The sequence below is a fragment of the Microcaecilia unicolor genome, chromosome 1 (assembly GCF_901765095.1).
Source record: "Microcaecilia unicolor chromosome 1, aMicUni1.1, whole genome shotgun sequence".
In the NCBI taxonomy this organism is placed as follows: domain Eukaryota; kingdom Metazoa; phylum Chordata; class Amphibia; order Gymnophiona; family Siphonopidae; genus Microcaecilia; species Microcaecilia unicolor.
The window spans coordinates 644,712,125-644,733,352 of NC_044031.1; the positions used below are offsets into that span (position 1 = coordinate 644,712,125).

General features: G+C 45.7%; 1 protein-coding gene across 1 annotated transcript in view; it reads right to left on the reverse strand.

The window, feature by feature from the left end:
- LOC115460551 (cobalamin binding intrinsic factor-like) overlaps window positions 1–10,876 on the reverse strand; it is a 30,680-nt gene extending 19,804 nt beyond the window's left edge. The window contains exons 1-2 of the mRNA XM_030190314.1: window positions 10,791–10,876; window positions 3,620–3,808 (exon numbers count right to left, since the gene is read on the reverse strand). Of these exons, the coding sequence (XP_030046174.1) occupies window positions 3,620–3,808; window positions 10,791–10,860 (259 nt within the window). The 5' untranslated portion in view covers window positions 10,861–10,876. The remainder of the gene's footprint in view (window positions 1–3,619; window positions 3,809–10,790) is intronic.
- Between the last annotated feature and the right edge of the window lie 10,352 nt (window positions 10,877–21,228).

Below are 21,228 nucleotides of genomic sequence, written 5' to 3' on the forward strand. Positions count from 1 at the left end.
CCAATGTCTGCCCTCTCTCCTTGCTCCTTCCATCCACATCGCCCCTATCTCTGCCCCTTCCATGATCCATCCACCATCTGCCCCTGTCTGCCCTCTCTCTCTCCCCCATCCAATCACTGTCTGCCCTTTCTATCCCTTCCATCCATTGTCTGCCCTTTCTCTCTGCTCCTTCAATCCACAATTTGCCCTCCCTCTGCCATCCATCCAGGGTTTGCCCTCCCTCTCGCTCCCCATCCAGGATATGCCCCTCTCTCCGCCCCTTTTTTTTCAGCCCCCAGTTCCAGCCCCACTATCCCACCAGTCCCGAGCTTCAGCCCCCCAGCCACTTCTCCCTGTCCCCTTTTCAGCCCCCAGTTTCAGCCTCCAGTCCCCAGTACTAGCCCCCTTATCCCACCTACCCTCCTTTTCAGCCCCCAGTTCCAGCCCCCTTCATCCACATGCCTTGTATTAGGGCCCCCTTTTCAGAACCATTCTCCCACCTGACCCACGCATGCCCCATTTTCCCACCAGCCCCAGGCCCCATATGGCCCCTTCTCAGACCCCAGTGACAGTCCCCCTTCTCCCATCCAAGAACCCCAGTCCCCTCCCCACCCGTCCCCTTCAACCATCCAGAACCCCCTCCCTGCCCCCTTCTCCCATCCCCATCCCCAGCCTCCTTCAACCATACAAGAACCCCCTCTCCACCCGTGAATACCCCTCCCACCTCAGTCCCCTTATCCCATCCAAGAACCCCAGTCCCCTCCCCACCCATCCCCTTCTCCCATCCGTGACCCCCTCCCCAACCCCAGTCCCCTTCAACCATCCAATAACCCCCTCCCCACCCCCTTCTCCCATCCGTGAATACCCCTCCCACCTCAGTCCCCTTATCCCATTCAAGAACCCCAGTCCCCTCCCCACCTGTCCCCTTCAACCATCCAAGAACCCCCTCCCCACCCCTTCTCCCATCCGTGAACCCCCTCCCCATTTGAGAACCCCCACCCTACCCTTCCCCACCTGAGAACACCCCCCCCCCCCACCCTTCTCCCATCTGAGTTCCTCCCCCCCCCCCGACCCACCTACAAGCTGAGCTCCATTCTGCCGCCCACCACCCTCACTGCCTTTAAAAAACAATTTGGAAGCATCGGAGAGACAGTGACAGGCAGCGCCTCGCGTCTGCCCTGCTACTAAAAATCTCTTCGATGTTCTTCGGGCCTTCCCCACATTGAGTCCCGCCCGCCCTCGCGGTAATTGGAAGTTACATCAGAGGAGGGCGGGACTCAATGTGGGAAGGCCCAATGACGTCGAACAGATTTTTGTAGCAGGGCGGGCAGACGCGAGGCGCTGCCTGTCACTGTCTTCGGCGCTTCCAAATCGCGTTTTTAAAGGCAGGAGACAGGAGCAGGGTTGCCAGGTGGAAAATTTTTTTCTCGCCCAATCCAGCCCAAAAAACAGCCCAAAACCCGCCCAAACACAAACCCCGCCCCTGAACACCCCCCACCCCCGCGTCATCACCCCCGCCCCCGCCGTCATCAACCCCCCCCCCCGCCGTCACCGGCCCCGCCCCCCCCGTCACCGGCCCCGCCTCCCCGTCATCGGCCCCGCCTCCCACGTCATCGGCCCCGCCTCCCACGTCATCGGCCCGCCCAAAACGTCACTAACCCCGCCCAAAAACGTCACTAACCCCGCCCCCCGCGGCCGAAAAAAAGGCAAAAAGCCGCCCAAAAAACCGCCCAAACGACCCAAAGCAGCCCAAAAAACCGCAACCCGCCGCAGGCAAAAATTTCCCGCGGCGGGTCGCGGAAAACCGCCCAATTGGGCGGTAAAACCGCCCACCTGGCAACACTGGACAGGAGCAGCGACTCGGAGCACCCCCCCACCCACCCGCTGACATCGGGGGGGGGGCGGACCGCCCCCTCCACGCCGCCATCGCGCATCGGATTCGTTGGGAGGGAGGACGGAAGGACGGACGAGCTCGGGCAGGCGGGGCGACCTGAGGCACGCGCGGGGCCCCACTGAGCGCGGGGCCCTATGCGGCCGCCTCGGTTGCCTCGCCTTAAGACCGGCCCTGAGTGAGAGAGCAGGAAGGAGAACCAGAAAAAAAAATAAAGAGAAAGAAAAGGCAGAGAAAAAGTTACCAGCCTGTTCTGGCACTTGCCTTGGTGATACTGTTTCATTTGCAGATCTGAAGGTAGCCTCCAGGATCTCTGTGGTCTGCACTTAACTTGGGAAGGGTTTCCCAACTTCACTGCAGGCCATGAGCAGGCAATGGATCACTGTGTGACCATGTGATCACAAGGGAGGGGCATTTTCAATATGACGTCTAAGTCCGACTTTGGACACTTTGCAAAAAACGTCCAAAATCTGAATAGGAAAGAAGGTCGTTTTCAAAGAATAAAAACGTGTATCTTTTTTTTTAATATGGTTTTGAAGAAGGTTTTGTGATTTGGACGTTACTGTGCAAAATGCACAGTATCAAGCCATTGGGATGTAGAAGGAGCCAGCATTTTTAGTAGACTGGTCCCCCAGACATCCCAGGAAAACAATAGGGCACCCTAAGGGGCACTGCAGTGGACGTCATAAAACGTTCCCAGGTACACATCTAACAATTGCTCCCTTATCTTGTCTGCTGAGCCCCACAAATGCACCCAAAACCCACTACCCCCAAATGTACACTGCTACCATAGCCCTTATGGTTGAAGGGGAACCTATATGTGAGTACAGTGGGTTTCTGGTGAGTTTTGGAAGGCTCACAGTTTCCTCCACAAGTGTAACAGGTAGGGGGAGGTATGGGCATGGGTCCACTTGTCTGCAGTGCACTGCACCACTACTAGACTACCTACATGCTGTTCTAATAGACCTGAGTATAATATCTGAGGCTGGCATAGAGGATGGCAAGTAATGTTTTAAATCACATTTTTTTTTTTTTTGGGGGGGGGGTTAGTGACCACTGGGGGAGTAAGGAAAGGTCATCCCTCATTCCCTCCAGTGGTCATCTGGTCATTTAGGGCACCTTTTCATGCCTTATTCGTTATAAAAACAGGTCTAACTCAAAATGCCTTACTTTTAGTCCTGGTCAGTTTTGTTTTGTTCCATTATGGCTGAAAAACATCCAAGTGTTAGGAACACCCAGATCTCACCCTTAGCACACCCCTGACACGTCCCCTTGTGATTTCAACATACTTTTGACAGACTTCATAGAAACACATCTAAAAATTGTTTTAGAAAATACCAATTTGGACGTTTTTGTGAGAAAAAAAAGTCCAAATGCAGATTTAAGTCACTTTTTGGACATTTTTCTATTTTGAAAATGAGCTCTTATGTGAGGTAGCAGCTGCTGGAAAGAAAACTATGGATGAGAGAAACTGAGAGATGGAGAACAACAAAAAGGCAGAGAGAAAGGAAGTAACAGAGTGGCATAAAAATTAGAATAAAAGAGAAAGAAGGGACAGAAATGAGAGGGGGGAGAGAGAAACATGGGAAAAAAAGGCATGAAAGAGACACAAAAGCAAACAAAGAGAGAGAGACCGTGAGAGGCCTGTGCAAACATCTCCTAGAGAAAAAGAGAGAGAGAAATTGTAAAGTAGAGAGAGACTGAGACCTAGATGACACAGAGATAGAATTAGGAACTCTCGCTGTTTACCATTTAACAATTTCTGTACTGCATCTTCCTTTAGCTGCTGCACTAGCAGTTTCTCAGCGGCCACATCTGGCTTTCCAGCAAGGTTCATGGCCAAGAGGACACTAGGATTTGGCAGACCACTGGTGCCTACAGATCGGATCATCTGGTGCAGGAGAGCAGTGACAAGAGACTGCTGATTAGCTGGGATGGCTAAAAAGAAAGGGAAATGCATGAAACCACAAGTATACTGTGAAAGATATGTCTATGGCAGTCATGTCACCAGAAACAGCATCATCTTTATACACAGGAACCAGGGCCCAATCTAGATGGAGTAGATTCTTGGAAGTCACCTCACCAGTCCATGTATTATCTTTGCAAAAACATCATGACTACCCAGTTCCAGGTCATAAGTGTGGTTATATGCACCAGGAACATAGCACAGCGACATCAGCAAATAAGTACCTTTAGGTGAACCAGATCTTCTCAGGTGTCCCTTCCTAATATGCCACCATAGATCCTACTTAATCTCATGATCTCTGGTCACCCTGTATTAGATTTATACCGCCGGTTGCCCTAATGCATATGGACAGCTGGATGCTCCCCCCCCCCCCCCCCCCCCCCCCACAACTTTGCATGTGACATTTAGAACACAACAGGGAAGAACAACAGCCATAATGACACAGCACCGCAACTGATGGTGTAACACAAGTGTCGCACAGGAAGGGTGGCTGCCCACAGGCACTAGTCTACTCTGCGTATTGGTAACTCTGTCGTTATGGCGAACCCCAGTTGTTCTCTTAACCCTGTTTTGCGAGCTCAAGTTGAGCTCAAATAAGTTTCCTTCTCTTCGAGAGGGTGAATAGTGGAGAAAGCCAAACAGCAATAGGAAGAAAACTCTCAAAGCCATTTACCTGGAAAAATAGTGATTTGTCAGATTACCTCAAATGTATGCTTAGGTCTCACAACACACTCACTTGTGCTGAATTAAAAATGACCCCCCCCCCCCCCAAATATTCAGCGTTTATGAAGCTAACCACAAATATGCGCAGTTAGCGCCCACCGCTAAACCAGCTATATCACGTAACTTATCCAGTTAGATGCGGATATTCAGTGCACAACTGGATAAGATTAGCAGCAGCCCTATCTTTAACTGCTATAACTTAATCGGTCAGCCGCTGAATATCAGCTTAACCGGGTAGGTTTTTAGTGGCAAAAAATTAAAAATACCAGATATTGAACATCATTCGCCGGAAATGGCCTGGCATTGAATATCCGGGTTTAACGCTGGTGATACCATTGTATTGTACTATTATAACGTACTTTTATTATATAATTCAATAAAATTTTCATGAACTGAAAAAAAAAAGCACTGTCCGCTGCCGGCTGAATAGCGGGCCTGAACTTTTTAAGGCATGTTTAGAAGGAATAAAATGCATTGAGACTTTTGTATCCATGTATCTACTGTAATGGAGAAAGTGTCCAAACATTTTAGAAGGAGGTTTCCCCTATTAAGTGAAAAATGCCTGCAGGCACAGAAACCAGGGGAGAAAGTAATAAGCTCCTTGATGAGGTCAGATAGAACCTCATTTCCCAGCAGCCTGAGAGAAGTCTCTAGCCCATGATATCTTGGATATGGAGTCCCTTACAGCATTATTGGCAGGGGTTTCCACCCTCCTTGTAGCATAGGTGTGGCATTTAAGTAGGAGCTCAGCCAGGTCACGTGACTCCATGCTTGGGAACAGCTGCTAATTGTTCTGCTCCTGCCATTTCTTTGTAAAACCCACTTTTTTTCACTCTTTGGACCCCGACAGTTTGGGCTATTCAGCTCAATAACGCTAACAGAATACCTCAGGAGCTGACTTATAGCATTATCACAGAGAATGGCGACCAAAGCTCCCCGAAAAGATAAGGAAAGCAGAAGCTGCACAATGACAAAATGGTGGCGCCCGCCAGCCCGGCCTGCTCCACAGTCAGCTCGGCCTGTGTGGCAGAAGTAACAGCTGAAGTGACCGGAGCCATGGAGAATATCTTGGACAAGCGATTAAGACTCGAAATTAGAACTAACACAGCAATATGGAACAGCTTACCAATGAGCTGACTACTTTTTCAACACCACACCAGAGAACTGGAGGACCGTATGGCTACAGTGGAGGAGATGCAATCCTGCCTGCGGAAACTGTTGGCTGCCTACAAAGAAAAATTGGAAGATCTGGAAAACAGATCACGAAGAAATAATTTACGTTTTGTGGGGCTGACAGAAGCTTTGAAAACGAGAGCTTCATGGATTTCTAGAACATTGGTTGCTACAACAGTTGTTGTTGTCGACCACGGGAGGCTCGCTGCGGATGGAGCGGGGCCACAGAGTGGACTCTGGCAAGAGACGTCCTCCAAACCACATGTGGTGATATGTCGCCTCCTCAACTTTGCCCACAAGAATGCTATTTTGCAAGCGCTGCGTGGAGGTAAAGAACTGAGTTAGAGAACCAAAAATGTTGTTCTTCCAGGATTACTCATCATCTGTGGTGACGTAATGACGGAGTTTCTCAGCTATTTAATCGGAAGATTAGATTTGCTTTACTTAACCAGCTAAACTAAGAATCTTGCACCACAGGGAAACTAAGATATACATGTCAGTGACAGAGGCCCAGAACTTTCTCCAGCAGCTGGATTCCTTGGAGCCACGTGGAAAGAGTTCTAGACATTGATCTGATGGAAGATCTAACCCTTTGGATTTTCACAATGAGGTACTTTTGTGAGAGTCTGTTGATAAAACAGGCAATTTGAGTACTTCACAAGGTTTGCCTCTGGTTGGCTGGAAGACCCTGGCGATATCCCAACAGTGAGAATATGAAGGTGCTCCTTATATCAAAGCACATATGTTACCTAGCTTTGGTGGCTTCTGGCTTGCACTTAGTGGCTTAGACCTCTATGTTATTAAGATGACTGCAGTCGCTTCGTTCACTTTGGCTGTCTCTGCGGAAAGATGTTGAACAGTACAAGAGATCAGTGCACACACATGGGTGAGGGCCCCCTTTGGTGGCACTCGCCCTGCAATAAGAACACTACGAGGTTTTTTGTTTTGTTTTTTAATATATACAAACAATGACCTATTTAACTGTTTATGTTGTGGAAGAGTAATCTGTATAAGGAACATTGTTCGGTTTGGGCTATGAGATTTGTTGGAGATGTGGGTGGCTAATTGGGGAGAACTACACTCACAGCCAACAATAATCAACAATAAGGGTTTTTTTTCTCTTTATATATATAAACAATGTCCAATTTAACTGTTTTATGTTGTGGAAGAGTGACCTGTACAAGGGACATTGTTGGGTTTGGGCTACGAGATTTGTTGGAAATGCATGTGGCTAATTGGGGAGAACTGCACTCACTGCCAGCAATAATCAACAATAAGGGGTTTTTTCTCCCTCTTTGGAAGCAGAGATTGTCTAGTTGAGGGTTAGATATATGCTTGTACTTGAGGGTTTGATGGGGAGGGGGGCGTTAAAGAGTGACTGTTCCACTTTGGAACTATATGTTAGGGGGACCTGGGGCAGTTGGATAGGAAGGGAACTGGGAGGAGGGGGGAGGGTTTGGGTGAAACTTTTAGTTTGCTTTGAGGTCATGAAGTGCGGTAATCTGAGGGGAGATTGTTTTCCTGTATTTCACAATCATGTACCATGCAAAACATCGCCATCTATTGCTTATTATACTGTGATGGAACTGGAGGGAGGCTATGGGCTGGGGCGGCTTCCCTTTCTTAAAAGTATTAGATCGATTGTGGAGAATTGCTTGCATTGTATTGTGTCATGATAAAGGTTGTCACTTGGCACGTAGGGGGTATTCACTCCCCCATCAAGCGCTCTAAGGTTCTGCAACATCTTCAGCGAACCAGAGCTGATGTGGTTTTTCTTCAAGAAACACACTTGTCTGACAAAGAACATGCAAAATTGGCACGATGGTGGGTGGGAGAGTGCATAGCGGCTCCAGCAGAAGGTAAAAAGTGCAGAGTCGGTATACTACTCAGAAAAGGCCTGGTCACACAGATACAGAATGTTATTAAAGACCCTGGGGGTCGCTATGTCTTTTGCAAGGCCTTGATAGCCAGGCAAACAGTGCTGTTAGGAAGTATCTATTCTCCCAATCATCTGGATAGTGCTTTTTATAAATACTTTTTGAATACTCTTATTGGGGAAACTTCTGTTCCTTTGCAAATAGGGGGTGATTTCAATATGGTTTGGGACTCAGAGCTTGACAAATCTCACCCCTTGCCATGTCTGAGGTCTTGGACTGCGAAGGGATTGCCAAATTTTTGTGAGCTACTGGATCTGTCAGATGTATGGCATGTACTGCGCCCTCTGGATAATTATACACATATGTCTTGGGTGCATGGTACACAGTCGAGGATTGACTACCTGTTGATCTCTCGGTCCCTTCTTGCCAATATTAAGGCTACCCAGATTGGTCCCTATGTAATATAAGATCATGTAGCTGTCTGGTTAGACTGGCACATGCTGGGGCGGAGAGGCCAGTTAAGACTTGGGCTTTTCCAAGTCATTTATACTATAACGCAAATTTTCAGGAGAGAATACTGGAATGTTGGAATGAATGCAAACAATTTAACCAGGCTTATGAAACTGACGCAGTTCTTTTCTGGGAAACTGCTAAGGCTGGGCAGCAAGAGAGGGTCCAGAAGTACACAAATCCAATAAAAGTGAAGTACAAAAGGGCCTCCATGGTTGGAACAATGGTACAAACTTTAATAGAAGGGACCTGACACGGGCCGTGTTTCGGTGCTACAGGCGCCTGCCTCAGGGGTCAGCAAGTTTATAAAGAACATGGTTAATACACTTGCTTTCTATCCATGACACTAGCTTTTGACCCCTGAGGGTCAAAGGCAGAAAAGGGACGTCCAACACTGTGGGCGTTCTTAACAAAGTAGGAAGCAAGTCTGAGGAGTAGCCTAGTGGCTAGTACAAAGGGGACTGTAAATCAAGGGACCCAGATGCAAATCTCACTTCAGCTTTCCTTCGTTTTTTGTAATTGTGAGCCCTCCAGAAACAGAAAAATATCTACAGTACCTAAATATATGAGCCACCTGCAAGCATGAAGGCTACAGAAGTGGTGTATGTTCAGGTACAATAGGTATATTGCTGTTCCTGGAGGGCTCACAATTACAAAATACAAAAATCATAAATACAAAATACAAAAATATTACAGGGTTCAAAATTATAAAATGAGTTAAAGTGCAATTTGAACCTGAGTCCCTTGGTTCACAGTCCACTGCATTAACCACTAGGCTGCACCTCTGCTCTCCATAGATGTATGTGTGGTCATTTTCAAAGAATGCTGCCAGCAGATGTCCATGTCTCTTGTTTTCTCCCATTCCTAATTTAGACTTTCCAGTTTGTAAAATTGATGTTCATGCTAGATGTCTCTCTCATGTATTTTCAAACAGGAAATCTTAACATATTTCCTGTTGAAAATACATATGAGGGTACATCCGTTTGGGATGTTCTGACATGGATATATCACTATTCTGACTTGGATGTTCATTTGAAAATGACCCCTCCACATGTCTTTATAAAATACAGTTTCAAATCCTATGGAAATAGTGGCTATAATTAAACCATGTACATTTGCAACAGCTTGAGAGCAACAAAGATTGCATGCATTTTTATAAAATACTTCTGTACATCAAGACTCCACCTGATTTTTGCCCAAAATCTGTGCCTTAACACACCAGTACCAAAGTCACATACAAAACACACATTCTTGTCACATATACATGCAAGGTCATCTTATGAGAAGCGTTTTATGCTCATACACTTGCATATCCATGTGAAAAAATCCTTTTATCAAATTACTTTCTTTGTGAATAACCCTTTGTATGACTATATGAAAAATGCTGAGTGCACCTGGCCCTTCCCATTCACTGATCTCAATTGATGGGCCTGGGCCTTTTCACAGGTGGTGGAAATGGAATAGTCACAGGTGCTCCTCTTCAGCCTTTGTGAGATAAGGGTGCTTACCATGACTGCCAGTGGAGCCTGAAACCAATGCCTTGACGTGATAAGAAGAGAAAAGGGAGATTAAGCCAATTAGACTATCTTCAATATTTAGATAATTTTGGAAGTCTCCTATTGCCATTTTTAGAGTTTTCTGGGGACTTACAAAAGGTTAAAGTTTTAGTAGTCTTCTATAACTCAAACTCTCAGCAGCAATAATAGTTAAGTCCCTTCTCTCTGTACCTCTAACGTCAAACACAGGAAACAGGGAGAAGAAAGAACAGCGAACTATCCCTACTACATATCATTTCTATGTCATAGGCAGATATACACGCTGGTTTATAGACACACTTTAAGTGAAGCTAAGGTCCTTCAGGATGTACCTTCTAGTCAAGACAAATTGCCTTTCTCTATCACGAGATATAAATAGATTCTCTGGATCTCACTACTCCCCCTCCCCATCACCTCCCAAAAAATGAATCAAGCTATATCCAAATATAAGGCAGAGCATAAAAACCAGAGGTCCATCTAACACAGCATCCTCTCTCTAAAAGTGGCCAATTTGGGTCACTGGAAAGGACCCAGCAGATCCCATTTCCTTGTGACGCTTTCCCAGGGATGAGGGCTATTTGGCTAATCATTGCTTATGGACTTCACTTCTAGGATTTTTTTTTTTTAAATCAGTTATGTCAGATTCCTAAAAAACAACTTGATTGTTAAGAGAAAAAGTTCTTTCTCCAATTTGTTGTAAATCTGCTGCCTGTTAGTTTCATGGTTTCTCTCCTAGTCCTGGTAGAGTTTGAAGGTGCAAATAACGACTGCGCCCAACTTGTGGTTTTAGAAACTGTGAAATTTACCATCGCTATTCCAACAGATGCCATTAAGATACAGTTCTATAAAACATAATTACTAAGTAGACACTACAAAACTGACATATACCAGAATGGAATCTTTCTAGATGATGATGGACCTGGACAAAAGATATTGTAGTGCTCTTGCGTCTTAGGCCTCATAGGCCTCTTTAGATGTCTGAGCTCTCACATGTTCATGTACTACAACTGTCATTATTAGTCATTGAAAAAAAATCTGTCAAACTACAGACTCCAGCTTTCTCCAGAAGCAGTGTGATTCTAGAAATGCACCACAGAAAGTGGGTGTGAAATGAAGCAAATCTTCAGGGCACTTACAGCAGAGTCCAGAAACATCCCTTATGGAGACTGCAAGCAGGCAGAAAACAGAGACCATCAGAGGCAGCATCGTGGGGATTTTCCCAGCTGAGTCTGCTGAATGAGAAATTCCCATGACCTCTCCTGTCTATATACCTTCCCTTCTCCCTCCAGTAACACACCACACTCTCCCAACACACTCCTTTGCCTCCCTTTGAAGTTATTCATAACTCCTTATCTTACTTTATGCAATACCAGACGCAGCTGGTGAGAACAAACAAAAGTGCAGTGTGAACATTATGCTAATGTAGAAATGGACTCTTCAGAGCAGGTTAAGCACAAAATGGACTCCCATAATAATTTGCATACATATCTCACAGATACAATAAACAGACAGTACAGAAGTGGCTTATGGGCAGAGTGGAGGTTGTTCAGTTAGCATGATATTTAGACCACTAACTGGATGAAGTTAGAACAATCTTTTTGGCGTTGTAACTTTATCTGGCTAGTGATCTGAATATCACCCCTAACCAAATAGCACCATTGGTCAGCACTGATTCTTAGATTCCAGTGCCAGCTGGTATCCAGATGCCGGTGGTGAATATCTATCTACTAGGAGGATTTTTACCCGTATCGGTCAGTGTTTTAAACTGACTACCATGGACTGAATATAATCTCCAGCATTTTAAGTAACCAATGCATAATTTTAACTTTAGATAAAGAACAAGCAAAGTAGAGTGTTGGCTGTCTGTGAAGACCTGGCCCATGGATCCACCCCCCCCCCCCCCCCACCATCGGGCCCCGAGTGTTGAATTTGAAGATCACCTGGGGGATTATCCCACCCTACCCCATCCATATGTGAAGTCTCCTATATCCTGACACCCAGAGAGATTGTCCTAATACATAACTTTAAAAAACATCTATCTATCTATATCCCAACAAGCTATACATAGTCAGCCAATATTGAGACCACGGCAGATAGAATGGCTAACTCCCGTGGTCGCCAGCAAACCTGGAAATTTAACGCCAAGGCTGTATCCAGCCACAGCATGAATTTCTGGCTTTTTTTGGAGTGCCACAAAACATACCTGGTTAAGCCGATATTCATTGGCTGACCGGCTAAGTTATAGCAGCCAAAGATAGACCTGCTATTTACATGGGTCTATCTGGCCACTAAACTGGTCAGCTAATGAAAACCGGCGGTAACCGGTTATGTCACACAATATAGGTGCTGACCGGGATATTCACCAGGAGACAGCCAGTTATCTCCTGCTGAATATCGGTGGATATGGAGACTGGATGGACCATACAGGTCTTTATTTGCCGCCATCTACTATGTTACTATGAGGGTATTTAACAGGCCAGGTGCCATTCCTGGCCAGTTAAATACTTTTGAATATCGGCTGGTCTGTCTTTTACTGGGTTGTTTCTTCTTGTGCCCTTGCATATTTGTCTTGTGAACACATCTTTTGCAGCAGGATTGATTGCTGGTTAAATAACTTAAGAATTAAAAATTATGTTATTTATTTATTTCATTTATATCCCAGGCGGGGAACAAATAAACACTCATAATTATAAAATAGATGTAATCCCCCTTTTTTAGAGGTGCCTAGGCAAACACCTAGACACAGCCTGGAAGCTGGAATTAGGGGAGTTGGAGGTGTCGCCTAGTGGTTAGAGCACCAGTCTTGCAATCCAGAGGTGGCCAGTTCAAATCCCACTGCTGCCCCTTGTGACTTTGGGCAAGTCACTTAACTCTCCATTTCCTCAGGTACAAACTTAGATTGTGAGCTCTCCTGGGACAGAGAAATATCCAGAGTATCTGAATGTAACTCACCTTGAGCTACTACTGAAAAAGGTGTGAGCAAAAGCTAAATAAATAAATAAGTTATTTATTTGATGGTGCAAGCAAGGCATCAGACTTTCATCCACACAAAATCCAGACCACACCATGAAGTAACTTAAAACTGGAACCTTTACTGCTCTGTCAGTTGATGAAGCACAGGAATATTGAAACAAGAGTCAATTCAAACATCAACTTATTACAGTGGACATCCATGCCTCCTCACACTTCTTAAATACTGAGGCCTACTCAGGGTAGGCTGATGATATTCAGATAGTTAATAGCACAGTTCAATAAGATGATACATTTGAACAAGTAGATGGTCACATACACAGTAAATAGATACCTTTGCCACTGTAGCCTGGTACAGTAAAGATGTTTTTCTTATTTCCTTAAATTTTCCTCTACTTACCGTAGAAGTACTGTCCCATAGAAGTGGATCAGGCGACCCCTCAGGGGAGGAATGCTGGCTTCGGCCTAACCCCTGGTAAGCCTTTCCTCAGCTGAGAGGTGCCCAGCTCTACCACCAGCTGCCTTTCAGGTGCTGTGGAGGACTTGCAGCTCATCTGCATATCCTTACAGCCTTCTCCGGGGTGACACCCAGGTCCACTCCGATCCACTCAGGGCCCTCCGCTCTAGGTGCCCAGCGCTCCCACCAGGTGCTGTGGAGGACTTGCAGCCCTTCTGCATTTCCTCACAGCTGTATCCGGGGTGACTCCAGGTCCACCCCGATCTTCCCAGGGGCCTCGCTCCAAGTGCACAGAGTTTCCAGATGCTTTTGGCTCGGATCAGGCGACCCTCAGGGGGAGGAATGCTGGCTTCGGTCTAACCCCTGGTAAGCCTTTCCTCAGCTGAGAGGTGCCCAGCTCTACCACCAGCTGCCTTTCAGGTGCTGTGGAGGACTTGCAGCTCATCTGCAATCCTTACAGCCTTCTCCGGGGTGACACCCAGGTCCACTCCGATCCACTCAGTGCCTCCGCTATAGGTGCTGTGTGCCTAACGGCACGCGGGGCATTTTTCTCTTTATATCTAATCTTTTTCAGTTGCTAAAGTACCTCAATCGTTTATGGCCCCTATTCACATTCTCTTCCTAGCTCTGTCCTTCCTAATCTTTTCCCTCACCCCCTACCTCTCTCCGCTACAGGAACTCACTGCCCATCCATTGACTCATCACCTCACCTTCTTTCCTACCCTCTTCCTCCCTCTTGGCTTTTAATCTCCGGTCTCTTTCTTCCCTCCATTTTGCCCTTCCTCATTCCACCTAAATACTTCTCGCCTTCGACGCCTTCGTGACCACACCTCTCCTACTCTCCTCCACTCTCTTTTACTCCTTCTCTTACTCTCAGCCGGTGACATCAATCCCAATCCTGGCCTCCTCACCAATTATTATCCCAACTCTACAGATCTCACCGTGACCTCTCTAACCTCATCTCTATTCCTCTACTCCCCTCCTCTTCTCTGCCCTTCTCTTGCGCCCTATGGAATGCCCGCTCTATCTGTAACAAACTTCCCTATATCCAGGACCTCTTTACCTCGCGTCACCTCCATCTACTCGCTATAACGGAAACCTGGCTCTGCCCTGACTCTGCTTCAGTCACAGCCCTCTGCCATGGCGGTTATCTTTTTTCCGCATACTCCTCACCCTGCTGGTCGCGGGGGCGGTGTTGGACTACTTCTCTCTCCCTCCTCCAGATTTCAACCCCTTCTTCACCCTCAATCTCACTGTTTTTCCTCCTTTGAAGTCCACTCTATCCACCTTTTTCTCCTCTGCCTCTTCGAATAGCGGTCATTTATCGTCCTCCTGATAAGTCCCTTTCATCCTTTCTCAGTGACTTTGATGCCTGCTTGCCTTCTTCCATGATCCTTCCTCCCCTCTCTCATCCTTGGTGACTTTAATATTCCTGCTAATGATCCTTCCAACTCTTATATTTCCAAGTTACTCGCTTTAACATCTTCCTTTAATCTCCAACTATGCTCCACTCCCCACTCATCAAAATGGTCATGGTCTTGATCTCATCTTCTCCTCCAACCTGTTCCCCTCTAGTTTCCTTGCCTCTGATCTTCCCCTCTCTGATCACCATCTTATAACTTTCACACTTAAATCTCCTCCCTCCCAGTCCCGTCCTATCCTATCTAATTTATCTAGGAATCTTCACGATATTGACCCTTCATCTCTATCCTCCCATGTTTCAAAACCTCCTCTCTACTGTGGCACCATCCACGTCTGTCAACGAGGCTGTTTCTTCTTACAAACAATACTCTATCCTCTGCCTTAGGACACTCTTGCACCTTTGATGACCCGCCCTATAAGGCGTACAAAACCCCAGCCTTGGCTGACTTCTACATATCACCTACCTACATTCCTGTACCCGCTCCGCCGAACGCCTCTGGTGGAAATCTCGGGCCCTTGCTGATTTCTTACACTTTAAGTTCATGCTGACCTCCTTCCAATCTGCTCTTTTACGCGCCAAACAGGATTATTATATCCAACTGACCAACTCTCTTGGCTCTAACCCTCGACTTCTCTTCACCACATTGAACTCTCTCCTCAAGGTGCCCCCTCCCCCAACTCCCCCTTCATTATCTCCTCAGACCCTTGCTGAATTCTTTCACGACAAGGTTCAAAAGAAAACCTTGCATTCTCTACCTCGCCACCTCTCTCTCCACTAGTCCGTTCCCCTCTCTCTCCTTCCCCTCATTCCCTTTCCTCCTTTCCTGAAGTTACTATTGAGGAAACTACACTTCTCCTTTCTTCCTCAAAATGTACCACCTGTTCCTCTGATCCCATTCCCACCCACCTTCTTAATGCCATCTCTCCTGCTCTTATTCCTTTTATCTGTCACATTCTCAACCTCTCACTTTCCACTGCGACTGTCCCTGCTGCCTTTAAACATGCTGTGGTCACACCTCTCCTTAAGAAGCCTTCACTCGACCCTACTTGTCCCTCTAATTACCGACCCATCTCCCTCCTTCCCTTTCTCTCCAAATTACTTGAGCGTGCTGTTCACCACCACTGCCTTGATTTTCTGTCCTCACATGCTATTCTTGACCCACTACAATCTGGTTTTCGCCCTCTCCACTCAACCGAAACTGCGCTTACTAAAGTCTCCAATGACCTATTACTGGCTAAATCCAGAGGTCTCTATTCCATCCTCATTCTTCTTGATCTTTCCGCTGCTTTTGACACTGTCGATCACAGCATACTCCTCGATACCCTGTCCTCACTTGGATTCCAGGGCTCTGTCCTTTCCTGGTTCTCTTCCTACCTCTCCCTCTGCACCTTCAGTGTTCACTCTGGTGGATCCTCTTCTACTTCTATCCCTCTGCCTGTCGACGTATCTCAGGGTTCTGTTCTTGGTCCCCTCCTCTTTTCTATCTACACTTCTTCCCTTGGTTCATTAATCTCATCCCATGGCTTTTCCTACCATCTCTATGCTGATGACTCCCAAATCTACCTTTCTACCCCTGATATCTCACCTTGCATCCAAACCAAAGTTTCAGCGTGCTTGTCTGACATTGCTGTCTGGATGTCTCAACGCCACCTGAAATTAAACATGACCAAAACCGAGCTTCTCATTTTTCCCCCAAACCCACCTCCCCACTCCCCCCGTTTTCTATTTCTGTTGATGGCTCTCTCATTCTCCCTGTCTCCTCAGCTCGAAACCTTGGGGTCATCTTTGACTCTTCTCTCTCCTTCTCTGATCATATCCAGCAGATCGCCAAGACCTGTCGTTTCTTTCTTTACAACATCCATAAAATCCGCCCCTTTCATTCTGAGCACTCTACCAAAACCCTCATCCGCACCCTTGTCACCTCTCGTTTAGACTACTGCAATCTGCTTCTTGCTGGCCTCCCACTTAGTCACCTCTCCCCTCTCCAATCGGTTCAAAACTCTGCTGCCCGTCTCGTCTTCCGCCAGGGTCGCTTTACTCATATTACCCCTCTCCTCAAGTCGCTTCACTGGCTCCCTATCCGTTTTCATATCCTGTTCAAACTTCTTCTACTAACCTATAAATGTACTCACTCTGCTGCTCCCCAGTATCTCTCCAAACTCGTCCTTCCCTACACCCCTTCCCGTGCACTCCGCTTCATGGATAAATCCTTCTTATCTGTTCCCTTCTCCACTACTGCCAACTCCAGACTTCGCGCCTTCTGTCTTGCTGCACCCTACGCCTGGAATAAACTTTCTGAGCCCCTACGTCTTGCCCCATCCTTGGCCACCTTTAAATCTAGACTGAAAGCCCACCTCTTTAACATTGCTTTTGACTCGTAACCACTTGTAACCACTCGCCTCCACCTACCCTCCTCTCCTCCTTCCTGTACACATTAATTGATTTGATTTGCTTACTTTATTTTTTGTCTATTAGATTGTAAGCTCTTTGAGCAGGGACTTTCTTTCTTCTATGTTTGTGCAGCGCTGCGTACACCTTGTAGCGCTATAGAAATGCTAAATAGTAGTAGTAGTAGTGGTGTATGGGCTGCCTGGGTGGTAGGGCTGAATGTCCCATGATTCCCCTTACTCCTTCCAAATAAGATTATACAGGATGAGAAGGGTCCTTATACCCCCTCACTAAAGCAAGCCAGTTACTTGTCCCATCTTCTGAATCCTTGCTCTTGCAAGTGCCAGTGATGTCTAACTGGTTGGGTATAGACAGGCTGATTCTCTCTCTCCCTCTCTCCCCCTCTCTCTATTTCATCAGGACAGCAGCAGGCATTGGCAGGAACGGGGCTCTCCCTTGTCAGGTATGGTCAGTGGCAGGAGAAGTTCCAAAGACAAGTGGTAAAGTCAGAGTTTAAATCTTCTTTCAGGGGAGTATACTATACCACTACCAATTACCTCTTCAGAATGTCCAAATCCTCCCTTGCTTCTAGGTTTCCTTCCCAGAAACTACTCTAATCCACTGGCAGGATCTGGTGCTAGAAGGTCTGAACACCTCATGCATTAGGACAGGTGCAGGAAGACACAGGAAAACAGCAGGTCTAAAGTGCAGCCTAGAGACCCTGGGTCTGCAGATGGCTGAAAAAAAATAGTCACCAACCATTCACTCTTATTAGCTGACAGAAAAGAAGGTTGCCTTTCCAACCACCAGCTAGACCCAGACACTGATGTTACTATTAGGAACAGGAATATACTGTATATTGACCTTAAAAAACAGGACAAGATAATAGCATACTACAATTCATACATCAAATATAAAAGTAAAAAACAAAAACCAATACACCATTCAACCCTTTTTACAAATTCTAACATAACAGTCCTACTCCCTTTTACTCCATAAAAAATGACCTAAACAACTGGATTTTAACCCTTTTCTTACATTCTGAAATGGATGATAACATCTGCATACTTCCAGGAAGTTTGTTCTATAAGCACAGGCCAGCAAGAATAACACACTGTCACAGATGTCAACATATTGAATCTTTGCTAAGGAAGATTGCACCAACAGACCAGTCGAGTTCCTGTTGATCTGAGGGAGTGAGCAGGATTACGCCCATGAAAATCTTTGCAAGAAGTGACTTTGAAGCTTTACTGGTATTGCACAAGGAGGACTCTCAGTAATTCCATTTTCAGGCTGTTCCTTTTTTTTTTTGTCCATTGGCATGCATTATTGAACAATAACAACCATAGTAAATGATGACAGATAAATACAGCATGACCAATCCAGTCTGGCCAGAAAGGTGGCTAGGGTTACACCTTCAACTCCATTTGGCAGTGGTTCCCAAACCCTGTCCTGGGAGAACCCCAGCCAATCAGGTTTCTAGATGTCCACACTCAATATGCATGAGGAGAAATTTACATGTAGGGAAGTAGGGATGCAAAGCAATCTCATGGACTATTGACCTTACATTGTGCTTATATACTGCTCTCTATACTACTACTATTGGGCTCATTTTCAAAAGAGACGGGACGCCATCTTTCGACATAAATCGGAAGATGGGCGTCCTTCTCACAGGGTCGTCCAAATCGGTTAATTGAAAGCTGATTTTGGACGTCCCAAACTGCTTTCCGTCGCAGGTCCCTGGAGCAGTTTTAGGTGGTGCAGTGCACCTTCAGGCAGGCGGACCCAGACACACCCCCCTACCTGTACCCACATCTAGGTTGCCCCCCCTTCACTGTAAAGACTATGGTAGTGGTGTACAGTTGGGGGTAGTGGGTTTTAGGGGGGTGGGGGGCTCATCACACAAGGTAAGAGAGCTATTACTGGGAGCAATTCTGACAGTCCATTGCCGTGACCCCCTAGGGTGCCCGGTTGGTGTCCTTTCATGTCAGGGGGACCAGTGCACTACAATGCTGGCTCCTCCCAAGACCAAATGGCTTGCATTTTGGTCGTTTCGAGATGGGCGTCCTTGGCTTCCATTATCGCCAAAAATCAGAAACGACCAAGTCTAGGGACAAACCATCTATAAGGACAACCAAATTTCAGGATTTGAGTGTCCCTGACCATATTATAAAACGAAAGATGGACATCATCTGTTTCGAAAATACAGGTTTCCCCGCCCCTGGATGGGGACGTTCTGCCGAGGACGTCCAAAACGAAACGAGGACATCCCTTTCGATTATTGCCCCTCTTTGTGTATAGTGAATATGAACTGTTTAGTTGTAAGTAGTGCTGTTGATCATCTGATTATGAGTGTTTAATGTACTCCGCCGAAGACTATATAGATCATGTGGATAATAAATATTGTAAATAAATAAATTAATTATCTTGGGCCCAAAATAAAAGATACCAGAAACCACTGCTGACCATATCACCTCCAGTAAGCTTCTGTAGGTCTAATCAATGGTGGAAACTGTTAACAATACTGCTAAAATGCCTACACCTCCCAATGTCCCTGAGACAGCCACACCCTATGCCTTCAGATGCCTAGCAATATTTCTGGGGTATTGCTCAGACCCCATCCAGTCTACTATCCTCAGTAATTACTAGCTTTTTCCTTTCCTAAGGGATCCCACATGCCGTCCCACGCTTTCTTCACTTCTGACACAGTCCTTGATTCACAAACTCCACTGGGAGGCCATGCACGCATCCACCACCCTTTCGGTGAAAGAGTATTTTCTTAGATTCCTCCTGTCTATTTCCTCTTAACTTCATTGTATGCTCCCTCATTCCAAAGTTTTCCTTCTTTTGAAAAAGCTCGCCTCCTGTATGTTGACGCCACTGAGGTATTTAAACGCCTCTATTATAAACCCCCTCTCTCTCACCTCTCTTCCAGCAAATACATGTTGAGGTTCCTAGGCCTGTCTCTATATGTGTTTATAAATCACAAAACCAAAGACCTTAACTTGATGTCTGCCAACAGCAATACCTTTACTTTCTTTATTTATACGTGCTCTATATACGTGCAGACTTCTTATTGTTATTATATATTTAAAGAGAGCCCTCGGTAAACACCACTTATAGAGGCAAGATCATTGATTACTTTGCCTAGTGGCATAGCATCTCTTCATCGGGCTAACTCTTAATTGTGAATTTTTTAAAAGGTGCTATTGCAAACACACAAGAGTGCTCAAACTGAATGTGCTCGGTATAAAATAAACCAAACTTATCTTTAATCCATATCCATGTCTCTGAAGTTTACAGTCCACATAGGCTTCCCCTGGTTACGCCCAACCAATGGCACCTCTGACACCTCGCAGTGGTCTCATGGTATTACCACTAGGGGCTAAACTGCCAGTACTACTGTAACACATCAGAACTTATGCTTGATCACCACCTACAGATAACCTGAGTAATAACTTGGTCAAGTGGAATAATACCTCAGAGGTGATGGACAGAAGAAATGCGTATTCAGTTTGAATTAACACTATCAATATAAAGAAACACTTTCACTGTTTTGAGAGGAAACTTTACAAAGCTTTGTGGTGAATTGTTAAATGTTCTTTATTATGTTCACGCATTCAAAAACAAGTGCAAATCAGCAAGAAAAGGCATTGATGTGTTCATTTCTCAGTTATTTGTCAGAACTCAGGAAGAAATTACCAACGTTCCCTTCTACAAAACACAGTTTCTTCAAGAAGTTTACATCAGATAGGTAATATACTTTTAAAGATAATTTTATTGTATTTTATTATTTGTTTACCCAGTTTAAAAGGTTTGCAATCATTTAGAAGTTTTTTTCCTATGAATTGTACCTTTCAGATAATCTCCGACAACACTACGGTCTACAAGTCTCCACAGACTATGCCAGACTGTGCTTTCCCCGATCACAATTTGTAAGCATTGATTTTCTGTCAAATTTACCATATATCAGACTATAATTACTCTTTGAGTTAGCCTCAGCTTTGGTTATTTTTCCCTAATTCTATATATGGTGTACAAAATTGTTCATGTACATTTTGCGCACGGATCTGAAAAGGCATGGCCATGGGACAGACATGGGCATGCCTAGAATTTATGCACAGCTTCACTGAATAAGGGAGATCCTGCCCTAATTTAGGTGCAAGGATTTACTCTAGATTTGATCTGGTGTAAACCCTCAGGCCTAAAATTGGGTGCAGATTCTGGCGCCAAACGCTATTCTATAAACAGCGCCCAACTCTGAATATTGTTTATAGAATACTGTTTAGAGATAACTTATAGAATTGAGTCCTTTGTTCCTAAGCTTTGTTGTGAT